Source organism: Diadema antillarum, unplaced genomic scaffold (genome assembly GCF_040938485.1).
Source record: "Diadema antillarum isolate AM-2024a unplaced genomic scaffold, OU_Dant_1.0 seq00000189_RagTag, whole genome shotgun sequence".
NCBI lineage: Eukaryota > Metazoa > Echinodermata > Echinoidea > Diadematoida > Diadematidae > Diadema > Diadema antillarum.
Genome location: NW_027271253.1, coordinates 105,001 through 130,778, shown reverse-complemented (window position 1 = coordinate 130,778; position 25,778 = coordinate 105,001). Strand labels below are relative to the sequence as shown.

Here is a 25,778-nt window from a genome sequence, read left to right as displayed (position 1 = left end):
TGACTCCACTTCTTTTGTGTAATTTCTAAACTCATTTGATTTTGAAACAATGGATTATCTGACTTCGATATTAATCCACTTAACTCAGTTGAGACATTCACTTTTGGGATATGCCAAAGTGGGATAGTTAAAGGAGTTACCGGCTCAACAGGCATATCGAGGTAGACTTCCTCTTTCATCTGCTTTATCCTGTTTCCAAAGGAGTTACTTGAACAAGTTTTGGTATCATAAATCTATATTGCCAACAGTCCCCTACATCTTCCAGCAAGGGGTGGTCGGGAGTTGTTTCAATTCTCTTGATATACCTTGCACTCAGCAATTTTCTCCGCATATCTAAGGGCATCTCTCCTGACTCTGTTTGGAGAGTTCTCAGGGAGGTTCCGACTTTGCTACCCAAACATATTGTCAGAGCCTGATATTGAACTGAATTGAGTATATTTTTGACAAAATCAGATGCCGAGTCATATGCTTCACATGCATAATCCAATAAAGAAAGAATAAGGGATTTATATACTGTTATCAAATCCTTTATTCCACCACTCCATTTTGCATATGCCAAACATTTAAGTATATTTATTTTCTTTTTACTTCTACATGCTAAGTCTTGTATATGAGATTTCCACGTTAACCTCTTGTCTAAAATAACTCCGAGATATCGGTGTTCTTTTCTCTGAATAAGTGGTTGTTTGTCTAGATAGAGTAAAATGGGCTCTTCTTTGTTGGATCGTGAAAACAGTATTGGCACTGTTTGGGGGGATGAGATGAGCATGCCCCATCTTTTGAACCACTCGTTAAGTATATTCAAGTATCCTTGTAAGCATAACACAACCTCGGTGATGTCGTTACCTGATTGCCATATTACGCAATCGTCGGCGTATAATAGGACTTTGGGGTTAGGCCTATAACTGGAATATCCCTGAGCATCAGGTTGAACAAAATGGGGCTCAATGGGCTTCCTTGGGGTAATCCGTTAACCATCTCCATTTTTTCAGATAGTGCATTGCCCACACGCACCTGAAAGGTGCGCTTTGACAGCATGTTTGCTATAAAATGTAGCAAATTCCCTCGAATGTTTGCCTTCCACAGTTTGACGAGGACGGCTTCGGGCCACAGTCTGTCATATGCTTTAACTAGATCAATAAATACTGCGACTGTTTTAATACTCACTTTCAAATTTTTCTGTATTTCATCTTCCAGGTGAATTATATTATCCACACAGCTTCTGCCTTTACGGAATCCACTCTGTATCGGAGATAATAAATCATTCTTTTCCACCAAGAAGTTTATCCTCTCTTTAACCATAATTTCCATAATTTTCATAAAACAGGGTAATAATGTAATTGGTCGGTAAGAACTCAATTCTGTGGGGGGTTTATTTGCTTTCAGGATTGGGATCAAAATTGAGTGTTTGCATGCTTGTGGTATAAGACCAGTTTCCCAAATTCGATTGTAAATTAATAGTAAAAGTTCTTTAGAATGTATGGGCATGTTGCAATAAACCTCATATCCTATTCCATCCAATCCAGGCGTAGTGCCTTTTCTTGAACTAAGTGAAAAAACATTGCTTAGTCTATTTTCAGACACTGCTCGGCAGACAAGTAGCGCTCGAGGCCTTGTTGTCCAGGCTTGGTAGCTAGGACGCCAGCTGTTGGCTGTGGACCCGCCCCCATACCACAGAACTCTACACACACAGAGTGTAACAAAAGAGTTCTGTGGCCCCTACCCGTACCATGCATGCAGCCTCCGCTCTCCCTGTTTTACGTGCATGCAGCGCTACCCGACCCGCGGCCAGAGCGACTCGGGGAGGTGGTCGCTGTACGTCGGACGCCGGTATGATTGGCCTTGCGATTGAAAATAGGCGAAACACTGTAAATTCAACCACTGCCGACCACTGGAAAAAGGCAACATCGTGTGAAGAGCTGAAGTTTAGATCACTTACTGAGAGTTAGTGGTCACGCAAGGCCTCCTGAAAATCTGATTCTTAGACTATAGTCAGTCAAATTCATCATGAACTCGGTGTTTGTTACCGGTGCGAACAGGGGAATCGGTCTGGAGTTTGTACGCCAGCTCGCCCGGCGTAAGCCGCAGCCATCCCACGTATTTGCATCGTGCAGAAATCCACGGGAGGCGAAGGTAGGTTTGTAGCTCAGCTTTTTTATTTAGCATGTATAGATGTATACCTCACTGGCACTGTTACTTCTAGGGCAGTGGTAATGATCTCCCTCTTTCCTGCAAAGAAAGAATGCTGTAATCACAAAATGTCGTGATGTGTACTGTGCTGTGAGAGTGGAGTTTAAACTTTAAAGGGTGTGTACAGTTCTGGTCGAGGTGTAGATTTAGCTTTTAACATTTTGCGAGATATTCAGAAACCACTCTATGAGATGTAAGGGGGAATGCAGTTCTAAGGGGTATCAAAAGTTTATACGATGAAAATCGGTTTTGAAATGGCTGAGATATCCAAAAACAAGGTGAAACAAAGAGAGCCTAATAAAGTTGTGGCATGTCGCCTTTTAATATTAGCACTTTTTTGGATATCCCAGCCATTTGAAAACCAATTTTCATCAAATAAACGTTGAATCCTTCTTAAAATTACATGCTCTTTCATATTTCATAAGAGGCTTTTCATTATCTCACTTAGGAATGTTCAAAACATGAATCCCCACCTCAACCAGTGCTGTACAGTCCCTTTTAGGGGGCTTAAGCCTTAACCTGAATCAAAATCATGAAAATTGATGTTCCGTCTGTACTCTGGGTGTTCTAGCTACTGCACTGATGATACAAGTACAGTACAACTACTGAACTAGCGTCTGCCTGGGCTTGTTTTGGTCCCATGAACGGAAAGTTTATTGTACATTGGGAGATGCAAGGGGAGGGGGAGGGGATACCATTGACGGTTGACCTTACCTTGCGGAACTCTGCCTCCACCCCCTTGCTGAAAAATGGTCTGCAGCCCTGGCCCTGCTACCATAGACAAATACATTGTAGTACTCCCTACGCTGTTGGTGTTACTCTGTTACTGTAGTAGACAGAAAGATCTGTCTTTGCGGAGGAGTCTTTTTTTTTTTTACGTTATCGCTCTCCTCCGGAGGGGATCTGTGAAGCCAGATGCAGTCTCCGCAGAACATATCCCGACGACCAGATACAGACTGATCTTTCAGTCAATTACTGTAGTAACTATTTCTAATTTTGCTTCATAATCTCATCCTTGATTCTCCTCTTCCTCCGTAATTCTTCTCATCCTCAACATACAGACCATTCTCCAGTTAGTATCACAGCAGCATCACTGCACTGGTAGCAAGGGCAAAGGAGCTCCTTAACCCTTGCTTGTACTGTAATGTGTACAGGTACGGCGCAGTGTGTTGATGAGCCTTTTGAGTTGCATTGGTTGAAAGGCTGGTTTTGCAACTTGGGCCGCGTTTATAAGATTTTGCGTGCCCAGAATCACTGTTTTGAAACACTGTTTTGAAACACTGTTTCAAATCACAGTTTCGTCAGGAGAGCATTTATAAGATTTTTTCTCCGAGCGTGTTGGGGCTCTCGCTCAGACTGTGCCATTGCGCAACTCACTCTGCGCAGTTTTTCCTCGGCAAAAGGTCAAACAGGGTGCGCGCAAGGCATTGTGACGTCACATAAACAGTGTTTGAGATCGCGGTTGCGTTTATAAGATTTTTGAAACACTGTTTCTACAGAAACACTGTAAACGCACTATTTTGTGCGTTTACAAACAGTGTTTCAAAACAGTGTTTCAAATCACGGTTAGCGTTTATAAGATTTTTTTTCTTGCTAGAAACACTGTTTGGCCATAAACAGTGTTTCAAAACACTGTTTCTGGCCAAAAGGAAAAATCTTATAAACGCACCCTTAGTAAGGCAGATTGGCAAGCACATATATATAGGAAGATATTATTCATCTCCGTCTATAACGAGCTAGCTGGGCAATGTGCACCTCCTGTCTTGTGAAAATGGTTGAGATAATATGCAGCTGAGGTCTGCATCCCTTCATCACGTTCATGCTTTCATCAAGGAGGTACTAGGCTAGCCTAGTAGGCCTACCTCCTCGGTTGGTTTCATAGACATCATGAATTCCACATTCAGGCTGCATTTAAAAAGAGTGATCGTTGATCAGCATGCAAGGTTTTGTGCAAAATGGATGAATGATTGGGTTTGTGATGGCATCCTGTGTGAAATGTGGTTTATGTGCTGATTCACTCTGCAAGAGAGAAGTGTTTACCATTGAAATGGTAGATGGATTGATCTGTATGGCATGTCTACGCCTACATTATGACAGTGCTTCCTAGCTTTTTTTATAATTTTTTATAATTTTTTAATTAAAAGCGATGACTCAGCTGCAAGCATTTGAAGTGTCACTGAGATACTACTCAGCAATAGCAAAGGTCATTGGTGACATCACTTGCATAGATTCACTAAAGAATTTTTGGTCCTCTTCTTGTCTCAGAAGAATGCCAGAGTAGACCATACAAGCATGTTTTACGTTTGAACATAGTACGGCCATGGCGCAGCTCGCCTTAGCTCGTTGCATGCTGTATAGACACTTCAGTGTGCAAAGGGTAGTAGACTTTGTAGCTTTCCTTTCTGGTCCAGTGGCTTTCTCATTAGCTCTGGCATTGCAAGATCAGCAGTAATGATGAAGATTTAACCATGATATGGATTTTGTTGTCTGGTGGTAAAATCCTTATACCATAGGATTTTGATGTGAAATGTAAAATCAGAAACTGTGCTCCAAAATACACTGAACTGTTTGGCTGAAAAACAGGAAAAAATATTGAGAATAAATGCACATGAGTATGTACATGATTTTCTATTCTGAACCATACATGAAATATTTGTTTTGTACCAGTGTTTTCCTGTACATTAGGGAAATTAGAGTCTTGACTTTTTACCATGTATATGGCCAACTGAGGGTTGTATATGAAAAAAAAAGAAATATTGAGTCATAAAGAGTATCTTGTAAAATTATAAGGAAGAGAAAAAGCAATGTGTAGGCCTATTGCTTTCATCTTACTACACAGGAACTCAAAGCTTTAGCGGCAAGCAATGACAACGTTCACATCGTTGAATTAGGTACGTACATACTCTCTTGATCTTTTCACTTTGCAAGTCATCAATTATTTAGTGCTAGATTAAATTCAGAACATACGAAAAGTTTACCAGTTTTGTTAGAAATCATGCAATTTATGGTGATAATGATGTTAATGATATGGATAATTCACTTGGTCTTTTCTTTTGAGATTATGAACTTGTGTGATTATGAAGGTTTTGAAAATTTCTTGTGAAGAACATGCCTAAACTTGAAGGATTTTTCAATCTTCATTAGACACGTTCAAAATGTTTGTAATTTTCCAAGCCACACACAATTATTGGTGTGTGAAAAGAACCTTAATATTGTGCCAAGATATTTTTAAGGGGTAAAGTACACTTTTTCTTTGCAATGTAAATGAACTTATTTTTTTTAATGGATGCAGATGTCCAGAATGAAGCCACCTATCAGCCGGCTGTGGAGACAGTTTCAAGACTCGTAGGTGAGAAGGGTCTGAGCGTTCTGATCAACAATGCGGGCATTTATTCAACCAAGAGCTACGAGGATGTCAGCCGAGAACTCCTGACCGCTATCATGGACATTAATGTCATTAGTCCCATGAGGATCACTCAGGTTTGTAATATGCGTACATTTATCAGGGCTCGACACTAACGGTGGCCCGGTGGCCCGGGGCCACCAAAAATGAAAGTAGGGCCACCAAATTTCAAAAAAAGGCAAATTTGGTGGCCCGCCTCGGGCCACCAAAATTTTTTGAAAAGTACGTACGTCAATTAAATCGTAACTTTTTGCGCCAGAAATTAGCAGTTATATTGTTTAAAGGATGCATGAAAAGGACTGAATGAGTGCCTGAGAGTGAGTGTTGCGAGTTTGTTGAGGCTTGTTTATGAGTAGATATGTCCAACTTCCAATTCTTACTATGACTGGATAAAACTTAGATATCTGACTCATTAAAAAAACAGGACTTTAATGTTTTTTTATTGTTTTTTTCGGGGCCACCAAATTTTTCTCTCGGGCCACCAAAAATTTGAAATTGAGGATTTTGGTGGCCCCATCCACCAAACAAAAAAGTTAGTGTCGAGCCCTGATTTATGTTTGTTTGGGTTAATGTATGTACAAGAGTACAGGGCTCAACATTGGCTGTGGACTGGGGCCACTAAAAATTTTTGTTGGGCCACCAAATTTTCATACAGGCTATCTTTTGGTGGCCCAATCGGGCATCTAGGTTTACAAATATAAATTGTTATAATATGTTTCCTTTTTGATTTGGGCCAATGTACTTCTACAGTTGTACATGTATTTCAGGCCATCAAAAAGTGGCCTGAATGGGTCCATATCTTCCTTACTAGACCTCATACCATCAATCTGATTTTTTTTTTAAAAAGAAAAAGGTTCAGCCATGACACTTACTGTTTCAAACTGATGAAACTTGTTCATGTAATAAGTTACAAAAATTTGATTTGACAGAGATTGGGTACTCTTTGTTCTGAGTCATTGATCATGCCTAGCATACACCTGTATTCATACAGTTGAAATATTTACTATTAGGCCTTGTTAAATATGAGGGGTCACAAAATTTTGCTGAGTAATGTGCAGGTAATAAATAGTGTACAATGTACATACCATAGATGTGCATATATCAGAATGTGTTTTGATGTGAATGTTCGCTGTATACAAGAAAACCAGTATACTATATATCTTAAGTTGTCAGTGTACAATTGCTCCTTTATATCTTACTCCTTGCATTACAAACAATATTTTGTTTACCATGTATTTTTGCTAAATAATTACTGACCATTTTATTCAGAATAAAAAATTGAACTCTTTGTGAAATATAACTCATTAACAAAGTCAGAAAAATGAAATTAGTACCGGTGGTTTCTTGACAATAAAAGATCATTACATGTTTCTTAGCAATCATTTACAGATCTAGATTACAAGAGGAATGTAGCTACATATAAAATCAGCACCTGAATTTCCTGTATGCCCATTGTTATATAATGCAGTGACCTTTTGTGCTCTGTGTGATTACAGATTTGTTAACTATGCTTTAATTATTTTGGTTTCTTTTATAGGCTTTTTTGCCATTGTTGCGGCAGGCTTCTAAGAGAAGCACTGTTAAGCAGTTCAGTTTTGAGCGAGCAGCAGTCATCAACATCTCTTCAGGCTATGGTTCGATCGCAGAGAGTACTGGTGGCAATGCTGGTTACAGGGAGAGTAAAGTGAGTCAATCTCCTGGAAATATATGTACAATGCACTCCTGTTATAACAAATATAGTTATGACAAAATTTCGAATAGGCCCCTAAAACAAAGAAAAATTTAGGATGCAAAATTCATAAATCACTTAGATCTTTAAAAATATTCTTTGTTTGTCTGGATACATCAGAATTTCATTATTGTATGATGATAGAAAACTGCCGATCCTGAGGACTTTGTGGAAATTGGAGTTGCCTGTTCTACAAAAGAAAAAAAAGAAGGATGAATATCGACATGTATCAATGCAGGAATGGACAGCCACCTGTTGTTGTTGTTGGTGGTGGTTTTTTTTTTCTGAGGATATGTCGTTGGGCTATTATATCCCTAATTCATGGTGCTTGTGCGGTTCTTGTTAGAAGTTACAGAAAATCTGCCACATGGCACAAAGCAAATTGTACTGTGATGGCAGTGACATGACCAAAACATTTACATAAGTATGTATATTATATAATTATTTATTATGTGTATTGCATAGTAATAATGATGATACAGCACATTCATAGTGCACGACCTAGTAACACTATTACAAGGTGCATGACAATTACAAACTTGTGTCAGTCATGTACCATACTCATCCGTACATATATGCTTTGGTAAAAACTGAGGGCTTTTCAGATTAGCTTTGAAAGAATCCAATGTTTGCAATACAACATAACCCCCCCCCCCCCCCCACACACACACACACACACACGCGCGCACACACACATCAAAGTCCCACAGAGGCATTCAAACAGATGTAGTCTAGGCTGGCCTATACTTTTTGCTGAAGTGACAGGCATTGTGTTTTTGGCTGCTTGTTCATCAAGGCATATAGATCAGCTGTTTTTGAGTATTAATCAAAATTGTTGGAGATTAATGCATACATGCAGATATTGTTTGCACAATATGCATTCATGACCAGTTATGATACTTGCATTTTTGACCAATGTTAAAGCAGTTATTTAATGAAAGTACTCTAAATCTCATCCACGATTTGAATTTAATCCATGGACTATTTAGTGCAAAATTGGTGTACCTTGCACATGCGCATAAACTATGTCAGTGTGCTAGATGCCTGTAGCTGTAGGCGATCTGGAACACATATTTACGCAGACAAACTGTGTGTAATGTGTGGACTAGATTTAAACTTTAAAACTACAGGAGACTCCTGTTATAATCATCCGCGATTTGAATTTAATCCATGGACTATTTAGTGCAAAATTGGTGTACCTTGCACATGCGCAGAAACTATGTCAGTGTGCTAGATGCCTGTTGCTGTAGGCGATCTGGAACACATATTTATGCAGACAAACTGTGTGTAATGTGTGGACTAGATTTAAACTTTAAAACTACAGGAGACTCCTGTTATAATCAAGTCTTTTTTTTTCAAAAACCAAAATATCAAAATTTTGTATTGCTGAACGATGAATTATGTAAAATTATGAAGACAATTTTAAAACCTAAATTTTCACCCTTGTGTAGAGAAACTTTGTTATATGTTTGTTATAACTGGAGTGCACTGTGCAATTGAGAATTTGGGCCATAAAGATTGTATGAAAGAAATGTGGCAACACTCCTCTTATTTATGACTTCAGTTGCATTTTTGATTGAGGCTTAGCTCATTATGCCTATATTCAGAGTTTTGTATTTTGTGTTTGATGATAAGATCTAAGTCTGGATTATCTTGTTCTTGGCACACTCACTTTCCAAAGGCTGCCCTCAACATGTTTACGAAGAGCCTGAGCTTGGGTCTGAAGAAGGACCACATCCTAGTCACATCCCTGTGTCCAGGTTGGGTTCAGACCGATATGGGAGGTCCACACGCCAGCCGAACGCCGCAGGATTCCGTGTCCAGCCTGCTCAAAATCTGCAGTCAACTCTCGGACAAAGAAAATGGCGTCTTCTTGTCCAACAGGTTGCCCATCAGTGTCAACAAGTTCTGAAAATATAGAGCCCTCTCATCACAAATCCCACAGAGATCTGAAATAATTCAAGTTTGTCTGTTTGTGTATGAGTGTAGTTTTTTTTTTCCTTCAATCAACTCTTCTACAACTGTATTTAGAATCAAGGAATCTAACATGCAAGAATTGCCTTCTAGCAGATTCTGACTTATGTCCATTTTGTTCATTGACAAGATTGTGAAACATTCTTACTGTATTTTGTAGTCGACAGGTTTCTTCAAATACAGTGGGAAAAAAAAAGGAAAAAAAGATATTTCTTCAATTAACTGAGTAGTTTCCCATCCACTCAACTTTATGTCTTCAAAATATAATCATATCTGTGTGGGTCTAATCTACTTCGATATGAAAAAAAAAAATTAGACCTATTGAAATTTAGGATGCATACAAATCAAGCTGTATTTTAGTGCAATGCTTCGCAAAGATGCAATTCTAAAGAAACTGGAACCAAATAAATATCCCTTTAATATGAATTATTTGTGTAAATCTTTAAGTGTAATCATAACATCAGATTGATACAACTTGTCTCTTAATTGGTCAGAACTGATTCAGTGACACTATACTGCCTTTATTACTGTTGTGTAGTTTGTGGAGATGGAGTTGAAAAACAATTATATGATATTGACTGGCCTCGATGGAGATACCAGAAAATATTTATCTGGTATTATCTGGTATCTCCCTCAAGACCAGTCAATATCATAATTATTACCTATCCCCTAGGTAAATTAGGAAAATATTTGAATACGGCTATACACTATGATGTAGATCAAGCCACATTTGACTACCTGTAGATCATCACTAACATGTCGAATAATTGAAAAATTGTTCATCAATGTATATCATTCAACTCCAACTTCAAAGATACATATGTAGTTGTAACAGGCGAACTTCAAACATCTGAACACTTTTACACTTTATTTTTGCTTCTGTTTCAATTTGGAGAGTTGTAATAACCGATGGTCACTGGCAGTTATTGAGCACAAATGGACTAGTCATTGTTTGACGCGTAGTGCTGCTGGAAGTGGTCGACCTTGTATGAGTTGATTTATCGGCGTTCTTCTGCAGTGCATGTAACCGACACACAGTGACGTCCTTGAATGTTTTCTCTTCGTGGATGATTGGAATGTTTACATGTAAAGTGAATGGCGAAACCCGGAAGAAGCAAAATACCAACCAATATTGACTGCTGACCTCCACAACCCTGCAAAATACCAACTGCAATTGCCTCGCAAAACTACCTTGTATAGGTAATAATCCAGTACATCTTCTCTTAGGAGGTGAGTGCAATTCAGCCAATAACACACCGTCAAGGAGCACCAGCAGGAAAACTGCCTTAAGGCTGTATGTACATGTATCTTGAAACTTCAGTGAACATCAGGCCCGACAGGGCTTTTCACATTCCTCACCATCATATGAAGATTTTTATCACAAAACGAGCTAAATCCATTCTTAAGTTGAGATATTTTGTGATTAAAGCTGCTAAAAAATTAAGAAAATAATAGGAAAATACAGGATATTTTTAATCATAACTTTCAGAATATTCCTTGTTGTACTACAAGTGAGGTATTGCTGGAAAGGTTTAACCCTAATCCCTCCGGGTTTTTTGAGGGACTTGAAACCACCGGGGGGGGGGGGGGGGGGGGGGGGGGGGGGCCTTTTTGCCCCCCCCCCCCTTCAGATCTGGGTCATGAATCGCGCGATCCTCGCGAAAATTTGCACTAAGGTAGAGGCCAATGTAATCTACAAGACTGTATAGTTAGTTTTTTCAAATTTTAATTTATGTATTTTATATTAATTAATAAATGCTAATTTATGCAAAAATATTTTTTTGCCTATAAATAAAAAAATAAAGCTCCAAGACTTCTAATTTTGGGTGAACATATTCTTTTCAATATCCTTAACAATAATATTGAAGCAAAAATTCAGCTTCATAATTGTTTCTTATGTATTTTATTGTTTATTGAATTTCTTATGTATTTCTCTGTTTTTTACTTTTTGTTTTTGTTATTTTTTTCCTCAAAATTTGTCGCAGAAACTTTTTAAAGCATAATTAGGCTAAAATAAATCATTATCAGCCATTAAAAGTAAAAATATTAATTTTTATATGAATTAATTGCAAAAACACAATTTACATTGGATTTGTACACAAAATCATGTTTTTGAGCAATTTTTGGGTCAACGAATTTTTTTCAAAGGGGCGTGGCTTCAAAACGTTATGCCCAGGAGTGACAAATTTGGTCTCAAAAGTTGCGGGATACTTGAAAGAAAAAAGTCATAAAATGTCGCGGCGAGAGTATCACGCGTTGCGGAATAATCGCGCGAAACGTCGAGGGGGGGCGCCAAAATCCCCCCCCCCCCCCCCCCCCCCCGTGGGAATAGGGTTGATTTTGCCCCATCTGATGATGGACTTACTTTGGGCACTTAGACCATTTTGCAATAAATCTTGTCATATGTTGGAACAACTTTTAATATGTTGTATATGTATTCCCAGAGCCTCTCGGAGGAGCTACAGTAGGTTTAGCACAAAATGTTCTTTTCTTTTAAATTTTTTTTGTATTATGTTGTACTCTTCCTTTATCAATTTTGGCAGGGAGAATATGAGGGTGTAATTGTCACAGTCTATATCTGTACCAGAGTTACCAACTAGATTTTCTTTTTTCAACAACCTTTCTTTGTCCTTAAAAAAAAAGAAGGAAGTTCGAGAAAGGATTTTTCTACTAGATTCAAATTAATATGCTTAGCATGTGCAATCTTTCTTACTTGACCGATATATGAATGAATAAATAAATAAATGTAATATTTTTTTTTTCACTTGACTGTGGATCAGTGTGGTTTTTAATCATCTGCACAAGATGGGAACCTTGGTGTATTGATGAATAATAAAAATGTATGATGGAATGAATTTTGTACATGTTTGAGTAAATAATGTATATTATAATAAATATATGCTTTCCTATCTGCAACTGCAAGTTTTTCCAAGAGATACTGATACCCTGTGTTATTTACTTTCCATGGTATGCTGGCTGTGTGTGTGTGTGTGTGTGTGTGAGTGTGTATGTGTGTGTGCCTGCGTGGTAGTGAAAGAAATGAGCAGTGTGTGTATGAAATTATAATTGAGCTACATTTGCAAAGATACAAGTGACGTACAGTGTAAGTGTATATGATTTCTTCACCGGTAAGCTAATAGATTTAAATATAAGCCTTTTTATTTATAGGTACAAGTACATGTATAGATACAACATATACATAGTAGCTACAATTTTGAATGCCTTGAGTGAGCTCTCAAAAGGAAGGCTGAGAATTTTTATATTCTTTGTTTTGCTTAATGCTATCACAATTCAATTCAAATGAATTGAGATTTTATTTCCAGTATATCACAAGATGACGCCCATGTATCGATCTAGTGTAGAGTCCATTTGAATTAAATGAAAGTTTATTTTACATTTTGTATTTTGAAGCTTTCTCAGAATCTGCCCTTAGCTCAACAGCCATGTCTGGCGATTTTTTTTTTTCTTTTCCGGGGTGGGGGTGATGCAGAGTCACATATCTTACAGTGTGTTGATAGATAATGGGTGCGTCTGCATGTCTATCAGTCTGTCTGTCACATTGTAATATGTTGCACACGTCCTCATTTTGTATTTTGTTCACATACATACATAGCATTCTTGCTGGCAACTTTTGCTATATACCAAAAACCGTGCATGTTTCTAACATTGTTGTTGTTTTAAAGGACAAGTTCACCTTCATAGACATGTGGGTTGCGTGAATGCAGCAATATTAGTAGAACACATCAGTGAAAGTTTGAGGAAAATTGAACAATCCGTTCAAAAGTTATGAATTTTTGAAGTTTCTGCTCAGTCACGGCTGGATGAAAAGACTAAGTAAGCTTGTAATGTCACATGAGTACAACGATACAGAGAAAGAATAAAGAAAATTCAACATATTTCAATTTTTCTCGCATAACAAAAGAACACTCGACTTCACTCTTTCAGAAGGCAGGGGGAATAATATTACCCTTAACATACGTCAGCAGCAAGTCGAAGAAATGTGCACTTTATTCAAAAAATAAAGTTTTGTGAAATTCTCTTTTTATATTCCTTATATAGTTGTACGCATGTGACATCATACACTGTAGTAGTCTTCTCATTCAGTAGTGACTGCGCAGATACTTAAAATATTCATAATTTTTGAACGGATTGTCCGATTTTCCTCAAACTTTCATTGACGTGTTCTACTAATATTGCTGCATTCTCTCAATTTCAATGTATATGAAGGTGGACTTGTCCTTTAAGGAAAGAAAGAAGAGAGAGAGAGAAAAAAGGGGGCCATACAAATAATTTGCCCCAGATAGCACTTGACGTAAAAATAAGGTTTCTAACATTAATTAAGGTGATTTCTGCTAGATTGCACAAGATGTTTATGAACTATTCTGCTTGTATGCATGTGTTGTTGTTTAATTGTGATGTTTCTTTTTTTAGTTAACATGGTTAAGACTATGACTACATTTGCTGTGATTTTTGCTTTTATAAGTTGCTCAATTTCCATCACTCAGCTTTGTTTGGTTGTCATTTCATTTCTTACATATTGTCCATCTCCTTCTGTTAACCTCTTCTCGCAGTTTAACCCTATAAATCCCAAGCTATTTTGACCCCTTCCAGGCCCAAGGGGGGGGGGGGGGCACATTGTGCCCCCCATATAATTTCTTTATATGTGATGTGTCACCGTCATATTTGGCACAAGGGTAGAACAACTCACTCTCTACCAGACCAAACATTTGACATTTCTCAGGGTCACCTATTGAGGGCGCTATGCCAAAAATTAAAGAAATACGTAGGAAATGGGCTAAAATCATATTTTTTCTTTATATTTTTTATCCCCACCATGTATGCTTTTATTTTATATCAATCATTTTCATAATTTGCCACAAAGGAAGAGCAAGTCAACCTTCATTATTCGTTAGGGATGAAATTTCTCAAGGTCAACATGTGGGGGCGCTATTCATTACAATATCAAGAAATACATAGTATATGAAACCATGTTTTCACTGGATAAGTGCAAATATTGGTATCACATCTAATATATCCATAATATTGGAAATTTTAGTTTGTAGATTGTTGATATGATCAACAAATTATATTACAGGCAAAATTTGTTTGATAATGTCTCAAAATAAAAGGGTAGTTCTTTGGAAAATGCTGTATTTCCGATTATTTCTATTATATCTATTGTTTGATGCCTACGTCATGTAAAAATAAAGGAAATAATAAGAAGACTTTCAGGGTAATTTACAACCATTATTACTTCACTTTTTGTTCACTCAGCAAATTACAGCCAAGAAAACCCTAATTTCACCCATTATTATGTTGTTGATTGAAATTTGAACAGAAAAACATGCAAAATCTGGCGAACATGGTTGTCAATTTACGGTTGCCATGGCAACCAGCTATATGAGACATAGCTAAATTGTATATGAAAATTTTCACAATAAGATTTTAGGAAAAGTCACCAAATTTGCTTAAAATCGGATGAAGGGTATAGGAGTGGCAAACGAAAAATTGATAGGGGGCACAATGTGTCCCCCCCCCCCCCACCCCGCCCTTGGTCTTTATAGGGTTGATTATGTAAAAGATGATTTTCTCGTCATGATAGTTTTACTCTTCATTCTGATGTGACAATGGTAATCGCTTATACCAGACAAAAAGTGTAATTCAAAGGGATTGTGCACGGTTGAGATGGGGCTTTGTATAATCAGGTTGCCAATCACATTTTTTTTTTTTTTTTTGGATGATGATGGTTTTCTAGATAGTGAGAAACTTCTAGCGAAATATGGAAGACCACATAATTCTAAGAGGAGCTCAAAGAAGAATAACCAGTTTATGTGATGAAAATTGGTTTTCAAATGGCGGAGATATCCAAAACAAAGCAATTCTAATAAAAGGTGGGACGATATTCTATATTACTGTTTGAACATCTCATACAGCCATTTCTAAACTGATTTTCATCAAATAAATTTTGAATAACATATTCCTCTCAGAATTGTGATACTCTTCAATATTTTAGAAAGTAGTTTCTTAGGCCCACAGTATCTTGCAAAAAGTAAAGGCTGAATCCGCACCTTATCCAATGCTACACTATCCCTTTAAAGGGTGTGTACAGTTTTGGTTGAGGTGAGGATTTAGCTCTTAACGTTTTGCGAGATATTCAGAAACCACTCTATGAGATGTCAAAGAGCATGCAATTCTAAGGGGTATCAAAAGTTTATTTGATTAAATTCGTTTTTGAAATGTGGGTGAGATATCCAAAAACAAGGTGAAACAAAGAGATCCTAATAAAAGCGTGGCCTGTCGCCCTTTATTATTATCATTTTTTAAGGTATTTCAGCCATTTGAAAACCAATTTTCATCAAATAAACGATGAATCCTTTTTAAATTCACATGCTGTTTCATATTTCATAAGAGGTTTCTTATTATCTCACTTGTTTGTTTTATTTCATTTAATCACGGGATAAAAGGCCCTCGATCAGCCAGGTGAGGCTGTTTTTCAGAGAGGCCTTGAATACATGAAGGAATGTTCAAAACATTCAGCCAATACTGTACAGTCCCTTTAACGTCATGGGGATGTTCAGTGACTCGGCATAATCGAGAGGCACTGGCCGGCCCACATACATGTAAGATTGTGATAGTTATACTTGTGATGACCCTTTGACCTGTCTACCAGATCGTGTGCAGTGTGCATTGTATGATATATCAAACATGGACATCCAACATGTATCATTTCCTGTTAAACCCGGGTGTTTAAACAGAACCCTGAAAACGGCATTCGAGGGTGGAGACCACATAACAAAATACATGACATTGTGATAAAAAGCTAACAAGATCTATTCAGTATGCATGAGGAGCGTGACCAAAGTACACATAAAAATTATGCATGGTCATACAACTGATGCGAGCCAACACCCTGCTCCAACAAAGCAGACTAGATAGCGATAGCATTTGAGCAATACACACCAGCCTCATTTGTACACTACCGTTTCAATCTACCGCATATTATACATGACCTAGAAGCTGGTTTGTGAAAAACGACCATGGCATCTATATTTATCTCGGGTGCTAACAGGGGTATTGGTCTGGAGTTCGTACGCCAGCTTGCTGGACGTGATCCACGACCAGCCCACATATTCGCTGCTTGCAGGAGTCCAGAGAAGGCAAAGGTAGAAATAACGACAATTTCGATAACTGTTTGGATATAAATTATTTCCATAATTCATAGTTCTTCGTCGCCATTTTGTAGTCAAATCTGTTTGCTTGGGAATAATATACACGTGTAGTACAGTTGCTTTGGACATGTACAGGTCGCTGCAAACACAGAATTTCCTTGTGTGGATGTGAAAACGTGCAGTATTGTGGTATACATATCTGTATGTGTGTCTGTATGTCTGTCTTTGAATCTGTCTCCGTCTCTGTCCGTCTGTTTGTCTGTTTCTCTGTCTGTCGGGGGCTGGGGGTGGGGTTAAGGGGACGAAGAGCTAATACAAACGTATCCAGTATTATACTTCTCTTTCGGTTTGTCATATATTTGATCGATGATTGTGGACCTATTTTTTTTTTTAGCTTGTCTACTGCTTTCGACGATGAAATTCAGTGTGAGATTCATACGCTGCATGACCATTATGCAGCAACTATCACTCATAGATGTTAATATCTGCACGTAATGGTCTTAAATCAACAGATCAAGGAGGTATACCCAAGTATATTACAGTACCGTCGTTTTATCGAAGCATGCAGTTTCTAATTCTGTGTATAAAGACATGGTCTATTTTGTCTTTGAGGTTGATAATTATCTCTTCCCCACTCAAAAAATAAAACAGAGATAAACAGAAAGTTGTCACAATAGCTGTGGCATCTTTGCAGAGTATAGTGAAGACGCTCAATTCTTATCACTGATAGAAATGAAGGAATTCTTTTGCAGTGAACAGATACCTGACGGAAGAAGAAGAAAAAAAGATCTGTTGCATGCATATACAGTGCACTCCCGTTATAACGAAATGCTCGGGACCGGCAGTTTTCTTTCGTTATAACGAAATTTCGTTATAACCGAACAAATACAATATATAACGAAAACAAGGAAACCACGTATATATATCATATTCTGTTTGCTGAATACTCACCATACACTAGAAAGGTATGTGAAATGTGATGGGATAACTGTATTACAATAATAAACGCAAGTTCCCCTCAGAAACTGCGCGTGACACAAGGAGCGAACACACAGTGGTGTGAAGCGTTCACCCATGCAGAGACGCTATATGCTTGTTCCGCTACGTATTTTCGAAAGCAATTCGCATTTCGTTATAACGGAGCACATTTCTTTTGTTTTCCTTTGTCTGTGGCGCTCGGAAAAGACTTCGTTATAACGGAAATTTCGCTATAACCGTGTTCGTTATAAGCCAATTTTGTACCATAGACTTTAATGGTGATAATTTTGGGACCAGAAGATTTACTTCGTTATAACGAAATTTCGTTATAACCGTGTTCGTTGTAACGGGAGTGCACTGTAGTATACCCACGCCAGCGTTTGCTTACGATGATGTACGTCCCATGCGCTTCTGATATATGTGGAGCTGCTTTTGAATTTGTTTTTAACTTCAGGTGATACATGCATGTACGTACAGTGGAATATGAATTCAAAGTATTACCTGCTTTTTCTTTATATGTTCTTTTATCATAATGTCATACATGAAAGTTTTAGTTAATCACTTATATACCTGATTCAACTTGAAGATCCAAACAAAATTAAACAACTTCGTTCACTGATTTTGAGTTGAATTTATGTGTAAAAAGAAAGGCAGAAATAACAGGTCCGGAGTTGTTTTTATGCATAATCGTGTTGAAGACGTATGAAATGATAGCTGCAAACCAGTGATGATATAATTGTCATGTTTTTTATAGTACAGTACATTCCCGTTACAACGAACACGGTTATCATAAACGAAATTCCGGTTACAACGAAGTAAAAATTCAAGACCCAGCATTATCAGCTCTATATTTTTTTATTGTTTATTTGTTCGGTTATAAAAAGATTTTAAAAAATGATGTAACCACTGCCGGTCCAAAGGACTTCATTATAACGGGAGTCCACTGTATATGCATCGGTGTGGGTTTTCTCCAGTCATTGTATAACATATATGCAGGTGGAACACATCACAGGAGAGTTTATGAATGATATATGATATTTTGCACGAGTTTCAATGTACCAAATCTTTGCACATAATTATACAAAACCCACTATTATTGTCATTTGCAGAAGAAAAACGGATTTAGTGCTTCAAAATCGTTCTAAAATATGAGTGATAGGGATATTTGAGAAACCAACAAACTTAGAAATGTTAACTAGTATAATCAATGTTAAGTACTATTGAATACAAATTTTCATAAAACGCAAGTTTTATTAAAATCATCTCTAGATCAAAACATCTACAGTATTTTATGGTTTATTGAGAAAATTGGTGATATCTCCTTATGCTTGCGGCTTTATTGCTATTTCTTTTTTTATGTGGTAGTATGTTTTGTGATACAAATTAACTATGCTAATGTATTATTGGGATATAATTCAAAAATATTTAAGTCACTGCTCCCAATGGTAAACAGTGACTTAAAGGCATAATTTACCATTTGCTGATGGAACAAAAACCCAGCATTAGTGCTTCAAAATAGTTCTAGAATGTGAGTTAGGGCTAGAAACAACCACTGTAAAAAGTTAAATCTGTATAATCAATGTTAAGTGTTGTTAAATACGCAAGATGTGAACAATAGTTATAATAAGAATGTTTCCAGACTGTACCGTCTACAGTTACGGTTTATTGAGAAAAAACTGATATCTCTTTATATTTTAGGCTTTACTGAGAAAATTTTATATGGTAGGATGTTTTGTGATACAACAGACCTACACATATGCATCAAATGTCATTTCTTGAACGTTTTTGAAATCACTGCTCCCTAAGGTAAACTGGACCTTTAAAGTGAAAATGGTAGCTTTTAAACAAATTGACAATTTTCTATTATACCGATCCTTGATACATCTTTGATTGCCCCCATCTCACTTTTTTTTTTCAGGATCTTCAAACCTTGGCCGCGAGTAACGAAAACGTTCACGTCATTGGATTAGGTATGTTTCAGAGTTCATCCTGGCTCTTTGACTACAAACGAAGGCGGAATATAGAAAATGTTATTTGAGATATTATCTTCACAAGCTTTTGATTAAATGCAAAGTTTTTACCCCTTTCAAACATCAACATGAAACTAACATGGGAATATCTTACAGAGACGTAAATTAAGCCTTAAGCTAGGGTGTTTTTCTTTTTAACATCGATTGAAAAGCGTGCTCGATATTGCAGATTACAGATGGTAGATTCACTACTGAAGAGAAATTTGTGTGGTGTTAAACACCTTTCATGGTATTTGATATAAGGACCCCGTCGTATGTCATACCGAACTAAAGTTACAGACCTCTCTTACATGAAATTATATACACGTAACACTTGAACATGTAGTTTGAATGGTATCAATATTCATCATACAATAGAATCAAGAAACTGTCTTGTACAGTTTTAAAGAACGCTATTATACAAAGTAATGATGCACTGGACAGAGTGGATCGGTGAGAATAATATTGGATGCGCGAGTTTAACTTTGGAACTATTAAAACACACGAGCATTACGAGTGGGTTTCAGACTGTTCCAAATTCAAACGAGAGCATCCAATATTCACTGATCCACGAAATATGGTTGTGCATCATTGTGCTATAAAATGGGCCCGTAGATTCATGATAATACAGCCATTTTCCCAATTATGCGTCCGGTAAGACCTATGCGTTCGGATTTTACCGGACGCATATGACACGGTGTGGATCAGTAAAAATCAACGCATGACAATATTGACCAATCAGATTGCAGAGATTCTAAAAAGTATTTTATAATGCATAATGATTGATTGATTTAAAGATGAACATATCCCTTTCAAATGCTGACCGTGACACCCAAGATGTCCAGAATGAAGCCACCTATCAGCCCGCTGTGGAGGCGGTCTCGAGTGTCGTCGGCGAAAAGGGTCTCAACGTCCTGATCAACAACGCAGGCGTGAACAACAAGGAGGGCTACGCAGATGCCACTAGGGAGAGTCTCACAGCCGTAATGGACGTCAACGTGATAAGTCTCATTAGAGTTACTCAGGTAAATGATGCTTAACAAACAAACTAGCTGGCGATGCAGCTTTCGATCTCCTCTCTATAGTGCTCCCAGATGGAATAAGCTCCCTCCTCTTCTGAAGTCATCACCAACACTGGATCACTTCAAACAAAATTTGAAGACCTATTTATATTTATTTTTATATCCGGCAAGAGCTGCCAAGTCTCCCTGATTCTGCAGGAGTCTCCCTCAAAATGTCAACATCGTCATGTCTGAATAAGAGAATATTAAAATCTCCCTGATTTGGAAATTATTTTCGCCCTTTGAAATGCATGTAACACACAGATATCTCCCTGATTGCTATGTGGAATCTTTCTGATTTTGATGTGGAAATGTTGGCATACCTGGATCCCTATATATGCGCAGGAACTTGTACTGTCACTGCCTATATATTTGTATAATTCTCTTGTGGCGACTATATAGGGATGACATCTCATAGCGCTTTATATCCGATGAAAAAGGCGCTCTAAAAATATCAACTATTATATTATTAACAAAGCATTAATCCCTCATACTTATTACAGGGCTCGACATTCATAGCGGTGGCCCGGTGGCTATAAAAATTTGATGCCGGGCTCCCAAATTTCCAAAAAGGCTCTCTTTTTGTGGCCCGGTTGGGCAGCTAAATGTTGAAAATGAACTTTTATATTTCTTTTTATTTCGGACCACAAAAAGTTCAAATTCAAGGATTTCAGTCACCAGAGAACAAAATGATAAGTATGCGTCGAGCCCTGTTACCATTATCCACTTGTATAGGATCTAGGCAGTCTGAGAGATCATAACATTTTGGTTTTTGTTTCGTTTACAAACTAACAGGAAAGCTGTGAGGCGATGAATGCATCGCATCATCTTCAATTAAAGATTATTTTATGTGTTTCACATTTTTGCGACCAATATAAAGTGCTGTGAAATATTTAAGAGCATGGCAATTACAAATTCGATAACCTTGTTTCATATCCAAATTTAAGGGCAACACACGTTTCAGAAATGTCAACTTAATTACACGGAGCGGCATTTAACTTCAATTTCTTCTCTTTGCTGTCTACGATTCTTGACAGGTGTTTCTTCCTCTGCTGCGGCAGGCTGCCCGGAGTAGTAAAATCCAGACTTACAGTTTCGAGAGAGGAGCCATCATCAATATGTCCTCTATTCTGGCCTCCATATCGAAGTCAACAGGTGGCTTAGCAGGTTACAGGGAAAGCAAGGTAACCACGACGCATGGACGAAGCCAGATTAAACTGGCGTCATTAATGCATTGGTATCAGCAAAGAAGGTCGAATGTGTTCGGAAATATAAAGCAATCAATCTCAGTCCTTTCCTTGTTTTGAGACATTACCTTACAACCCTATAAATAACCAGTAGCAATTATCTATTCAACAGACTTTCCCTGAAAACCTTGAAAAATGCTTGGTCTAACATTACATTATACCTAAAATTATAAAAATTAAATGTGGGCCCCATATTACATTGTATCGTACAAACTCTGATTTTTAGTGTTACCCTCCATTTCCATTCCCATCCTTACTCAATTTGTACTATGTATCATGTATATACTGTAATAACACAAGAAATACAATTATGTTTCTTCATTTGTTACTCATTATCACATGTACTTTGTTAATTTAAGTTTTTTGCAATTATCATAGATATGTTCTGTTTATACATTGTATATAATTTTCTCTGTTTATTTGATGGAAATGAAAATAAGTTTGAATTTGAATTTGAATATAATATTATGGCAGTTATGATATATACCACAGTCAGTGTATGCCGTTTCTTCTCTCGTATGATTTGTGTCTGATGGTTTGCGATATTTCATGTATGTCTAAAGGTTGCAGTCAACATGATCAGCAAGGGGCTGAGTGTCGAACTCAAAAAAGATCGGATCCTGGTCTTGGCACAGCACCCAGGATGGGTCCAGACTGAGATGGGAGGGTCAAACGCCGATGTGACTACAGAGCAATCAGTTTCCACCATGCTGAGAATCTTCTCTGCGGCTTCCGAGAATGAAAACGGTCTTTTCCTCGACCTCAAATTTCCCATGCAAATCTGTCCATACTGATAGATTCCGAAAAGGAACTTCTTTTTTTTTTTATTCATGTCGATAAGTTAGTTTACAAATTCCAGAGTCAATGCTCCCACTTTCTCTCTTGTGCCTCCCCCAACAGAATGTCATGACGGAACCCTGGGAGATTGGCGGGAATCCTTGTGTTTTAATTTTTTTATTTCCGTCCTTTTTCATTTTTACAAAAAAAAAAATGCTTAATGGAGTTTTCATCACAGCTAATAGCCTGCAATACCGAAAAATTTATTCACAACGTTTATACTCGAGGGCTTCTGAACTGTTTTTTTGAGAAGATTGTTTTAAGCATAATAGCAGGAGATGGAAAGATGAAAGGAACTTAATGTAAACTTTGCTCTCATTGAAAAGCAAACTTTGAAAACAGTAAATCAAGTTGGTTATCTTCCGTCTGTTACAAAGAAAAAGGAAGAGATAGATAAGTGAATATAAATAAGAAAGTGTATACCACCACCCGCCATATACGTGGTTATCTTTTGTAACAGAGTGACTGTAAATCTCTGGCCACAAATGCAAGAAAGGCCGTAAAAAGGAGAAGATAATTATTGCAGGTATGTAACCCGAGTGTTATGATTGAAACCTTATGTAACTCGATAAAAGTTCATAATGTCCCGTGAGATCATTATGATGACATCACATGACGAGTATTGAAAATGACATTCTGCACACCGCTTGTTGTGAAAGTATAGATTGGCAGCAGTGTACGCACTTCTCAAAATTGCAATGCGTAGAATGAAGGAAGGTGCCGTATAGATGTCTCCGGTTCGATAATATCGAAGGTGGCATTTGCTCTGTGTACCATGAACTTTTCAAGTTACACCGAATGTGATGAAGAAGACAGGCAAGGATCTATTCATAATAATGATTTTACATGCTTAAAATTACCTTTCACAGAGTGACATGATATTTGATTTGGCGATTACTCAGATAATGATAGACGGAAATAGAAATTAGAACATTATAATATCTTGCGATACGTGCACTCATTTTATAGGAAAGCATGCAATGATCAGAATGATATTCAAAACTCATTCTGGTAACTTCGTTTGTAGCAAAGGTCTATGTTGAACACTCACTCTCATAGATATACATTGACTCTTAACAAGACACCGACTAGTAAAAGAGAGTTAAGAATTGGGTTCAAGATAGACCAATCTTCAGGTCTCCGGTTAGAGTCCATAAACCAAATGCAGTGCAAAGTGTCCTATTGTGGGCATCTTTATTTTTCATTGCCAAGCCGCGTCTGTGGAGGTGCCGTGTGTGCGCATGCTCACACGAAGCTAAATGCTTCAGACCTGGGGGCATCTTATGAAGCATTTTGTCCGACAAAGTTGTCGGACGAATTTACTCTCAGCCAATCAGATGCAAGGATTTCAGTAGCTTGTAACAATTTGTCAAAAAAATATCCGACCAAACTGCTTCATGAAATGCCCCCTGACATAAGGTATATAGCCATGTGAAAGAGTAAATTTACAAATCTCCAGGTGCAGGCGTGGAGTTTATCGAATGATATAATAGTCATTACAATAAAAGGGAATGATACCGAAATACACGTGTGGATTGTGTGTTTAATCAGCAACATTATCATATAGAATACATACACAAAGTTGGAGGAAATGCGCACATTATCCGTTCAAAAATTATGAATTATCAAATTGTCGGTGCAGCCATTGCTGGATAAGAAAACTATTAGGCCTATGTAGTTCGTGCTGTCGGTGTGTACAACGCCTAAAGCAACTTGTTCAGAAAATTCCGCATATTGTCATATTTTATATGAAAAGTGTTCACGTTCCTTCGACTTGTTACTGACATAATTTTAAAAGCAATATCATCCCCCTGCTTTTGTAAAGAAGTGTAAAAGTCAAATGCTCTTTCATTATGAAAGGAAAGTAAAAATATTTTGATTTTCTTTGTACATGTACATTATATTTTCTTCATATCGCTGTTCATGCATGACGTCACAAAACTGTTGTCCTCTCGATCGTCCGGTGATGGTTGCACCAAGACTTTAAAAATTCATTACTTTTGAACGAATTTTCCGGTTTTCCTCATACTTCGCTAATGTGTTCTTTTACAATTATTGCTGCATTCTCTCAATCCTCATACGATGTGTACTTTGGTTTCAGTGTCCGTTTAAGGGAAACGTACCTAAGATTCAAGAGGACGCTGTTGCATAGAACCAAGCAGAGCCTTCGAAGGCTCTGGACCCAAGTGACCCAAGCTTACACATTCGTCATGTTTCGAACGTCCGAATAAAACCGATTCGTACAGTGAGTGTGTCGTAAATGGTTGAAATAATGTCAGTCTCAGTTCGTCTCTTGATTCGGTCGTTGTTTCTGGCTGGTTCTACCTACTTCTTACGGATCCTTCAAAGACAAAGCTTGCTTGCTCAGCTTGTTTCAGTGTTTGCATACACTGACCAAGGCCCCGAGGCGGGTCGAAAATTTTGTTAATAAAAGTCTTGTTGGAACTACAAAATGGCGTACTCGACACTCCTTCTCCTTCTTCTTCTTATATATATATATATATATATATATATATATATATGTATATATATATATATATATATATATATATATAGATGATGCTGATTCTCGTATGTACGCCTCTGTCATCTTTGGAATAATATAATCGATTATATATATATATATATATATATATATATATATATATACATAGGCATATATATATATATGTATATATATATATATATATATATTATCACGATAATTTTGTATTGTAAGATGAGATATGTGAGTTGTCTGTGTGTTGTATATATAGATAATGGGTGTGTCTGCATGTCTGTCCATCTGAGCTCATTTTACATTACATGTTACACACACATACATCCTCTTATTTGCATTTTGTTCGCATACGTTCATATAGCATTCTTACTGGCGATCCTGCACATTGGTAAAGTGAAAGTCGTGTTTGTAACATTGCATGCATAAATCACTCTAAAACAGAAACCGTTTATCTAAAAATCAACATTTGAAATGTTGTCATTCCTCCAACCTTTGTTAAATGTTAATTTATCACTCAAAATATTGAACTACCATTTCAGAAATGGTATACATCCAACATTTTGCGTGTTAATTCTCGCATTTACATAAAGGTTGGATGATTGACATTTTAAAAATTGATCTACCATGTCGTTTTTAGAGTATACCATTTTGTGCGTGTGTGTTGTTGTTTCTGCTGTTTCT

General features: G+C 37.3%; 2 protein-coding genes across 2 annotated transcripts; both read left to right on the top strand.

Moving 5' to 3' along the window:
* The first annotated feature begins 1,873 nt into the window (after positions 1-1,873).
* Positions 1,874-10,842, top strand: LOC139728641 (C-signal-like). Its single transcript, XM_071639578.1, has 5 exons — positions 1,874-2,133; positions 5,030-5,081; positions 5,483-5,670; positions 7,131-7,277; positions 9,004-10,842. Exons 1-5 carry the CDS (start codon positions 2,008-2,010, stop codon positions 9,232-9,234), a joined length of 744 nt encoding a protein of 247 aa, XP_071495679.1. The 5' UTR covers positions 1,874-2,007; the 3' UTR covers positions 9,235-10,842.
* Positions 10,843-15,908: 5,066 nt separating this feature from the next.
* Positions 15,909-23,520, top strand: LOC139728642 (C-signal-like). Its single transcript, XM_071639580.1, has 5 exons — positions 15,909-16,459; positions 19,362-19,413; positions 20,290-20,477; positions 21,551-21,697; positions 22,324-23,520. Exons 1-5 carry the CDS (start codon positions 16,334-16,336, stop codon positions 22,552-22,554), a joined length of 744 nt encoding a protein of 247 aa, XP_071495681.1. The 5' UTR covers positions 15,909-16,333; the 3' UTR covers positions 22,555-23,520.
* Positions 23,521-25,778: the final 2,258 nt, after the last annotated feature.

Coding starts and splice junctions, on each gene's coding strand:
- LOC139728641 (XM_071639578.1), top strand. CDS start 2,008: ATGAACTCGGTGTTTGTTACCGGTGCGAACAGGGGAATCGGTCTGGAG. Junction 5,082..5,482: donor CGTTCACATCGTTGAATTAG/GTACGTACATAC, acceptor TAATGGATGCAG/ATGTCCAGAATGAAGCCACC. Junction 5,671..7,130: donor GTCCCATGAGGATCACTCAG/GTTTGTAATATG, acceptor TTTCTTTTATAG/GCTTTTTTGCCATTGTTGCG.
- LOC139728642 (XM_071639580.1), top strand. CDS start 16,334: ATGGCATCTATATTTATCTCGGGTGCTAACAGGGGTATTGGTCTGGAG. Junction 16,460..19,361: donor GGAGTCCAGAGAAGGCAAAG/GTAGAAATAACG, acceptor TTTTTTTTTCAG/GATCTTCAAACCTTGGCCGC. Junction 19,414..20,289: donor CGTTCACGTCATTGGATTAG/GTATGTTTCAGA, acceptor GTGACACCCAAG/ATGTCCAGAATGAAGCCACC.